Source organism: Humulus lupulus, chromosome 5, assembly GCF_963169125.1.
Source record: "Humulus lupulus chromosome 5, drHumLupu1.1, whole genome shotgun sequence".
NCBI classification, from domain to species: domain Eukaryota; kingdom Viridiplantae; phylum Streptophyta; class Magnoliopsida; order Rosales; family Cannabaceae; genus Humulus; species Humulus lupulus.
The window spans coordinates 26498169-26508511 of NC_084797.1; the positions used below are offsets into that span (position 1 = coordinate 26498169).

Sequence of the window (10343 nt, forward strand, 5' to 3'; positions counted from 1 at the left end):
TTATTATAATATTAATCAACTTAAATCTATATATAAAATATTAAGTTGAAAAAAATTTGGCCGGTGGAAAGTCCATCAACATTCTATGCATAGAAGAAAGTTATAATTCGTGTTATGACTTGCTAAATTCTATTTATACTATTTCTGAGATGAATAAACTTTCTTCCTCTCTCACGGTAGCAAACTGACCTAATTTTTCTTTTTAGCAAAACCATCCCAAATATTTTAAAAAAAATTAAATAATAATAAGGATAAAAGTACTTTGCGTCAATGATGTCTATTAATTCTTTACATTTTAATAATATCTTGGATTATTGCCAACGTTCAATTTTCCTGAATTGACGAAAACGTTTCTGAATTATTTTTTATTTTTATGAATTTTTATATACATGCAACAATATAATAAAATGTCTTACCCTATGTTTGGTAGAGATAGAAAGTATGAGTGATAAATAAATGTTAATGAGAAAGAAATTGTGAAGGGAACGAAAGAAAAATGTAATCCTTGTTTTTGAGATTTTACAATTTTTTATTTTGTAAATATATATAATTTTTAAACATTAAGTACTGTATTATTATCATAAATTTCGAAAATGATTCACACTTTGAATAGTTGATTTGTTAATGATATTGTGTAATAAATATAGAGAGAATTTTGTTGAAAAAATATGCATTAGTTGTTTAGTGTTATGAATATATATTGATCGTATTAATTAAATATACAAATTAACAATTTAGGCAATAAATATGCATTTTACTTATTAGACATTACATGAAATAAATGCGTATATACTATAACAAATACGAAATTTGAAAAAAAGAATTAAAAGTATAACAAATTTCTATATAAAGAATAATATTTCTATATAAAGATTAATTGTGACAAAAAAAATAATAACTAAATTTAAAATTAATGTACTAAAAAAAATTACATGTTGGTGACTTGCTATACCAAGTCACTATATTGGCTCATCATCATAATTATTAGAACCTATCTTTGGATAGTAACTATTGAGAACTATTTCTTTTATTTATATATATATATATATATATATATATATTCATATGCAAGAAGGAAGAATTAAGCAATTCCATGCGGAGTTTTCTTTGTTGCTCTTTTAGAAAGAAAAAGATATGCATGTCAATTTATTGAGTCTATTTCAGGGAAAAAATGCATGTCAATTTATTGAGTCTATTTCAGGGAAAAAATGCATTTATAATTAGTTGAAGTCATCGTCTGAGTCTTTTTCCTAATAAGCTAATCCAGCTATATATGTGGAATATTCTCTTAACTAAGAAAATATTAATCAAATTATATATATATCTCTTTTATATAAAAAATGTGTAGATATCAGAAATTCTTGATTTTAGCGATTTTTTATTTTTTTAATGTTAACTTTAATGAAATATTCTCATATTTAATAAAATATTCTTATATTTAATTATAGTTTGTAAATTTCATTTCAGCTTAAATAAATAATTTTAAAAAATTAGGATATTTTTTTTAGATATTTTACTATTATAATTATTTTAAAATAATAAATAATTAAGCAAATTAAAATATGATATTTTTAGAATATTTTACACTGATAATTATTTAAAAATAATAAATTATTAACCAAATTAAAATATGATATTTTTGAGATATTTTACAGTAATAATTATTTAAAAATAATAAAATCATATATTTTATAGTTCAAATCAAATTTAATCAAACTTAAACTAATATCATATTAAACATATAATATAATTTACTGTCAATTAGCAACAAATTAATTTTTTTTTTTAAAATTAGCAAAAAATTTATATTTAAAATCCATGTATAATATAAAATAAATAATTAAAAAAATTAAAATAGGATATTTTTGAGATATTTTACAATGGTAATTATTTAAAAATAATAAATAATTAAACAAATTAAAATATGATATTTTTGAGATATTTTACAATGATAATTATTTAAAAATAATAAAATCATACATTTTATAACTTAAATAAAATTTAATTAAACTTAAACTCACTTATTAGAATCATATCATATTAAACATATAATATAATCTACTATCAATTATCAACAAATTGCTTTTTAAAAAAGAACTAGAAAAAAACTTAAATTTAAAATTCACGTATAATATTTAATATTACATTAAACATATAATATATAATATCTTATTGTCACTCTCATATTCAAAACCTAGAACAAACATAAACTTAAACAAAAATAATTAGATTATTTAATTAAAATAAGATATTTATTTGAAATTTATATGACATTTATAAATTTAATAAAAAAAATTAATAAATTATATATGTTGACGCCATTTTTCGTCAACATTAAATATAGAGCACATAAACAATAAATAGTTATGGCCAGAAAAATACAATAAAACAAGTAGGATTTTTACGTGGTTCAGCAGTTAGCTCTGCCTAGTCCATGAGTCTGTATTATTAGAACTTAGGAAATTTCTGGAAATTCTTCAGAGATTAATTCTCCAGAGTTTCTCTCAAGATCACCAAAATTCGGTCATTTACAAAGGTACAAGACTTCTCTATTTACAGAGGAAGTCTCATGATACTATCCCACACGTCTCTGGGAAGTTCTCATTTACATTAATAAATTTAATGGCTTTAAAAGCCTGTAACTTCTATATACAAGGAAACGTCCCCTGAAGACCAGGGGGCGTATAACTGACTAATAAATATCCCTTTATTATAGGGAAGTTACAACAATAAATGTAGACTGCGTCTCTCCAAGTGATTCACTAAGATGTTCGAAGTCAGCAATCAACATCGTTAGCATTGTACCAGCCTAGGTCTCTGGGTGACTTTCGAGTTGTATTATTTTCTCAAAATCAACTTAGAATGAAACACCGAGCTCACACTTAAGCCAAGCTCGGGCCACTTGATCCGAGGTCACACGACAATGGACGTATCTCGATGTTCTGTCTTCCGAGCTTGCAAGGACTTCGAGGCTACCCAACTTCGAGGTTGCTACCTGCTTTGTAGGTTCGGCGCCTAGGTTGTGAACATGTATTCTAGATATTGCGAGCTCACACCTGACGAATCCAGCTTTCGAGATCCCAATTCTCAAGGCTCGAAATCTGGGTGTAACAATATAAATAAAACTAAAGAAACGTGCATTGCACATTACTTATATCTAGTATATCTCTTCTATATAATAAGTGTATAGATAACGAAAATTATTGGTTTTAACGGGTTTTTATTTTTTTAATGTTAACTTTAATAGAATATTCTTATATTTAACGGTAGTTTGTAAACACTTAAACTTAAATAAAATAAAATAAATAATTAAAAAAATAAAATAGGATATTTTTGAGATATTTTACAATGATAATTATTTAAAAATAATAAATAATTAAACAAATTAAAATATGATATTTTTTAGATATTTTACAATAATTATTATTCAAAAATAATAAATAATTAAACAAATTAAAATATGATATTTTTGAGATATTTTGCAATGATAATTAATTAAAAATAACAAAATCATATCTTTTATAACTTTAATAAAATTTAATTAAACTTAAACTCACTTATTAGAATAATATCATATTAAACATATAATATAATCTACTGTCAATTAGCAACAAATTATTTTTTTAAAAAGATTAGCAAGAAACTTAAATATAAAATTCACGTATAATATTTAATATTACATTAAACATATAATATATAATTTCTTTTTGTCATTCTCAAATTCAAAAACTAAAACAAGCATAAACTTAAACAAAAATAAATAAATTATTGGGAAATTCCCTGGTATACTAACATTTACTATAAAATTCTATTTATATGAATAAATGAAAGGGTCTCTCTAACACTTTTTTTATTGTTTTTTTTATCACTGTTAGTTTTAAAGTCATCTAAATAAGGTAAATACATTTAAAAATATAAAATAAAAGTAATGAATGAGCCATAATAATTTCACATCACATATTTTAAAATTTCATATTAAAGTATTTAAATTACTATATTTTCAAAACTATAAGGAAAAATTATTTATGTGCTTAAATTTATTATTATTATTATTTTTAATTATTTATTTTATCATTTAACGTATTTTTTTTATCCAAACATTTATGTAATAGTGAAATAAGATATAAATATATATATTTTCTTATTTTTCCATTTAGTTTTTTTAATGAGAAATTACTTATTTTGATTGCTTTAGCTATTAATTAAATAATATATATTTATACATATAACTTTTTGTTGGCTTTAAAAAAAATTTAATTAAAATTTGACTGAATAAATTTTTTAAATTTATAGTTTTAATTTAGTATTTTTTTAATATTTTATTATATTGAAATTCATATGTACTTTTATAAAAGAAAATTATAAAAAAAATATATTTAATTTTAAAACTAGAATGAACAGTATCTTTATATATAAAAAGTATGTATATAATGAATTCTTGATTTAATAATTTTTTTTTTTTAAACATACAAATAGTGTCTTTTTTATTTTTTTAAATTTATTTATGATATTATTTTATAATATATGATATTATTTATATATTTAAAATTTATATGAAAATTAGAAAATAATAAAAATAAATTAATAATTTTTAAAAAAAAACTATACTTATAATATTTATGTGCATATATGATTACTTTTTCTTAAGATAATAAAATTTAATTTATTTTGGTTAAATAATTCCACGTATTGATTATATTGATAACATGTATTTTTTTATTACTTAAGTAAATTTATAACTTTAAAATATTAAAAATATAATTAAGATGTTACATATCATCGTGGAGAGAATAAACCAACAAAATTAATAAATATGAAGGAAAAAGAAAAAGAGTGAAAATACATTACCGTTGTGTTTGCTGTTGCTACCATCCTATAAAATATAATTTTAATTGATTTGTAAATGAGTAAGTAAATGTTAAATTATGACATACAATCCCTAAATTTTAAAATAATTGGGAAATACTATTGCTTAATAAATAACTCAAATTAACTAGCTTGCATAAAAAATGTCTTTCATCGTAAAAAATAACTATTTGTAAAGTGTTGCTTAGAGCATCTCCAATCTATTACCCCATTATGGTGTTGCACCAACACCAAAACTAAATAATCTTAACACCATATTTTTTTTCCATTCCAATCACAACACCAAAAATTACACCAAAAAATATATTATTTATTATTATATTATTTTTTAATAAAATAGAATATTCTTTTTATTATTTTATTATTTAATTAATCAATTAAGTAAAAATGTCATTATTAATTACATGAAACTTATTTCATAAATATTAAAACTTGAAAATTATAATAACACATTATATTTTCCTATTTAAATATTACACTACTACAATAAAATATATTTAATTAACCCTAAAACATAACACACTCTTGAAATATTAATTAAATTAAACTAATTTCCCGATACTATATTCGTCCCACAAGTATTCAATTATTAGAAGTATGTCTTAGTTTGTCTTGTGTTCTATATATATATATATTGTTTTCCATTTTATGTTTGGTGTATTTGATTTTAATATTAGAATGTAAGTTTGTAATATTTTAATTATCTTTTATATATTTAATCAATTTCAATGTTAATTTTATTTTCTTATAGTGTAAAGTAAGAATTTTCACACAAATTAAAATAAATTATATAAAAAATTAATTATGAAATATTTGAAATTTTATTTAAAAAATTAAATTATATGTGTATTTATCATTTAAAAAACCCAACATAAAATATAAACCCACATAATACTCATATGTTTATATATATAAATATGTATATAAGATATAAATGTATTTATTTTAAAAAAAAATGCCGTGTGAACAGTGCACGACATATATGCCGTGGCACTGTTCATCAACGGGTAAATGGGGACACTTTTGGAGTTGGGTTGGAGATGGATTTGTGCTCTCCACGGCATATATTGCCGTAATCCCGTCTGATTGCATATGGCCTAAGGCCATATGCAATCAGACGGGATTATGGCAATATATGCCGTGGAGAGCTCAATCAGACGGTATTACGGCAATATATGCCGTGAAGAGCTCAAATCTATCTCCAACCCAACTCCAAAAATGCCCCCATTTACCCGTTGATGAACAGTGCCACGACATATATGTCGTGCACTGTTCACACGACATTTTTTTTAAATTAAAATAAATATATTTATATTTTATATATATTTATATATATAAACATATGAGTATTATGTGGGTTTATATTTTATGTTGGGTTTTTTAAATTATAAATACACATAATTTAATTTTTTAAATAAAATTTCAAATATTTCATAATTAATTTTTTATATAATTTATTTTAATTTGTGTGAAAATTCTTACTTTACACTATAAGAAAATAAAATTAACATTGAAATTGATTAAATATACAAAAGATAATTAAAATATAATATAATATAATAATAAATAATATATTTTTTGGTGTTGTGATTGGAATGAAAAAAAAATATGGTGTTAAGATTCTTTAGTTTTGGTGTTGGTGCAATACCATAATGAGGTAATAGGTTGGAGATGCTCTTAAAAGTGTCCATCCTTTCGTGTGACTCATCTACTGGATTGTGACAATTCTTTATATATATCTTTAAAGCTTAAAGACAAATACGAATATAAATATATATATATATATATATACATATATGACGTAAAATAGAGCCAATTCGCTCTCTAATAACCCAAATCTGATTATGTCATATTTATTGGAGATACTCTTACTATAGCTTAGCTCACTAGTCATAATGCTAAGGATGAAGTCATCTTGAAACTATCCCAATAATGTAGAGCTGAAAATCTTTGACCAGCCCAATTCAAAATATATTGACGTGCTTTCATTCATAGTCTTATATTAGATGACTTTATTTATTTTAAAACATGGTTAAATATCCTCTTAAGAAATACATGGAATATTTATTTTTATACATATATATATTTGTTTAAAATGGTTGCATGTCACAATCGGATTAATGAAAAACAATAGAGCGATTTAATTAATATATACCTTATTATACATTACTTAACTCCACTTATAATTGATCAAACCATTATATAATTTTGGGGAATTCTCCGGTGCACCCGCAAAAGGAAGTACACTGGTGCACCCTCTTAGTATTTTGGCTCGGAAAATATTTTTAGTAAATTTTATTTTTATAATCCTGTATATTGTAGTTATTTAGAACATGTTACAAATTTTTAGAAAATTCTGAATAATTTACAGTGCTGAAAATTAGGTTCAAAATAGGTTGTTGCACACATGACTAATTTTTTATGCCCATAAAAAGTAACATGTTTGAACATTATTTTCAGTACTGTAAATTATTCAAAAATTTATGAAAATTTGAAAAATCCTCTAAATAACTATAATATACATCATCATAAAAAAAAAAAATTCGCCGAAAATACTTCCAAAACTAAAAATACTAAGGTGCACCGATGTGCCCTTTAGAGAGTGTACTCATAATTTTCCTATAATTTCAGTAAGTTGTGGTGGTTATGTTATGTTTGAGAGTCAACTCAATAATCAATGACAAGATGAGACATTAGTCGACAAATGTATTTAATCAAAATAAAATTTATTTTTAGTATAAAAAAAATAAATACTAATAAATAGATATATAAATAATCACAATTATATATTTTGTATTTTTTTTAATTTCCAATTATTTTAGTGGCTTTGCTTTTTGTTGTTACTAATAATTTTATTTTATTTTCATCAATTGCCAGACTATATCATTATTGTATTGGCATTAATCAATATTCTTGGATCAATAATTAATAGTGGCTTAAAATTAAACTATTCAACTGCGCACTTCATCTAAGGCTGAAATTGGTAAATTTCTCTATTCTAATAATTTGTCTACTACACGATCATGTGGTTTGATTCTACAATTAATTTATTTAAAATTAATATATATTCTAATGAACTGATTAGTGTATACACTTCTCATGAGCAATGGATATGCTTAAATTTTACGTATAATAATACTATTTAATATATATGAAAAGACTTTGACAACGGTCCAGTACTCCAAGTCCAAGGTACTTCTCATGATAAATTTCAGTACACGCATACTCTTATGTATTAAAAACTGCGCAGCTCATTATCCCCTTTCTTTATTCAAAATCCACGTTACATCTTCCTTATTCCATCATCACTAAACATAAGTTCTTGACTTGATTTAATATCACCTTCAAACACAAAGATTCCAATTTTTTCCTTATCATTATTTGCTATATATATTTTTGCACCCAACACAACGGTTTCCTGCCCAATTATGCGAGTAGGAAAAAAGCTAGCAATGTTACACCAAAGAGAAATATTAATGGACAGTAACGGTGTCCAACACCATAAAAAATTAACATACTGTGATTAGTACAATGTATCACATATTTGAATTTAATAATTATTATGAGATATTGCTAATTAATTATAATGTGTCATCTCATATAGTGTTAGACACCTTAAAGTACTAAATAGTAATACTTTTCACCAAACCTTTAACCATACCACTTGCTTGAGTACATAACTAGTTTGGTTTGCTGGTTTTAGCTTAACTTTTAGTTTCTCAAAAATAATTTTTCAAAAAATTGATGAGACTACTTTTAAAATAAATTTTTAGAGCAAAAATGTACATTAAAAATCCAACCACTGTTAAAAGTGCTTTTAGCAGTTAAAAAATTGCTTTTAGAAAACCTGTAAACCAACCTCATCATGTTCCCAGTAAAGTGCTAATGCAAACGAAAACAAAACATACTCTTATGTGACGGGCTTTAGCGGGTGTTTTGCTCGAAGCAAGAGAAGTGTTCTTCGTAGAATTGCTCATAATAGCGGAATTGGAGAGAATGAATCAGCTATTAATTTGAAAATATTTTAGCAAATAAGAAATCTATTATTCAAAACTAATTGATCGACTGGCTAAATTAGTAGACTAAGTATATATTTATTTTGAATATCCCGTTTCCTTCTTTTAATATTTTGGCAAGAAGAGTTCCAGGCGATGAGAACATTACATGAGCTGCTCTACAACAAATTATGCAACGCATAGGACAAGCACTGCTTTCACAAGTAGTGCCTATAGCCCATTTGTACCAGTTCAACTTTTAGATGTGTGCGAGTCTAGAGACTTATCTAGGTCCGAAAAAGGGGCACAAAACGCGCAAACTCACAATCAAGATGATCGACAAGGGAAAATTAACGTGCAACAGCGAGAAAGACTCCATAACAGAACGTCGAATGGAGGAAATAAATTATAAAGGTTCTCGGTTGGAAGATTACAACAACTAGCAAAAATCAAAATGCCTTTCTTTTTTCAAAAAATAAATATATATCCTTAAAAGCTTAGCAGATAACACAAGCATTGGGATCTTCCTCAACACTTCTGACAAAATATTGTGGAACTGGAACCATTTGAGGATTATGAGCCCTGTATATCTTTAGAAGCTCAGCCAAATCATCTTTATCTTTCTTTGGGTCTTCTTTTCTAGGCTCTGCTTTCTTTGGTTCTTCTTTCTTCTTCTCTGGTGCTTTGGGTGGTCCTACTGAGAGGATATCAGCATTACAAAGCTTCCTCAACTTGCTTACCAAACTTACTGGATCTATGTCCCCTGTTACTGTCAGTTTCATGTCCTTGGAATCCATGGAAATTGAATCAACCCCTGAGAAAAAAAAAATGAATTCTATTAGATCATCATGTTTTATGAGCTGGGTTTATTTTATTTTAGAAAAAAAAGTAAAAGTTGCAACTTTATAATTGGTACAATAATATACCTGAATTGGAAGAAACTGTCTTCATAATCTTCTTCCTGGTTCTCTCATCATGAAAATCCAATTTCAACACCACTTGCTGTACCAAAACAATTCCATATTAGTTTAACAAGGAAAACAAATCATAAACAAAAAAATTACTACTTACAGAAAGTTAGAAACGTGAAATTAGTTGTGAAACTCAAAACATTAGTACTAACCTTCATTATGAGTAAGTAAGATTTTGTGAGATCTGAGCTTGAAGTTTCTAATTATAGAAACAGTCAACAGTGTTACTAAGAAATAATAAGAGAGAGATATGAGAAATTGCTTATGTGGATATTGAATGCTTTGATGAATTGAAAGGTAACTCCACATGTTCGTATTTATATAGGCGAGGCGAGTGAGTAGGTCAGTCAACGTTGAAGTCAATGAGTACAGCTGTCGAAGTCATCTGAGTGGGACCCATAAGCCCACAAGTTTGCAACCTTCGGAGAAAGAAAGAGTAACACTTTCTGGACAATGGCTTCAAACGACGCCACTTTAAAGTTTTTAAACTTTTCTTTAAAATTAAAAAAAT

The 10343-nt window shown here is 24.8% G+C and overlaps 1 protein-coding gene across 1 annotated transcript; it reads right to left on the reverse strand.

The window, feature by feature from the left end:
• Window positions 1-9239: 9239 nt before the first annotated feature.
• On the reverse strand, window positions 9240-10137 carry LOC133834666 (heavy metal-associated isoprenylated plant protein 39-like). Its single transcript, XM_062264341.1, has 3 exons — window positions 9985-10137; window positions 9788-9863; window positions 9240-9675 (listed from the first exon to the last, which is right to left on the reverse strand). Exons 1-3 carry the CDS (start codon window positions 9988-9990, stop codon window positions 9359-9361), a joined length of 399 nt encoding a protein of 132 aa, XP_062120325.1. The 5' UTR covers window positions 9991-10137; the 3' UTR covers window positions 9240-9358.
• Window positions 10138-10343: the final 206 nt, after the last annotated feature.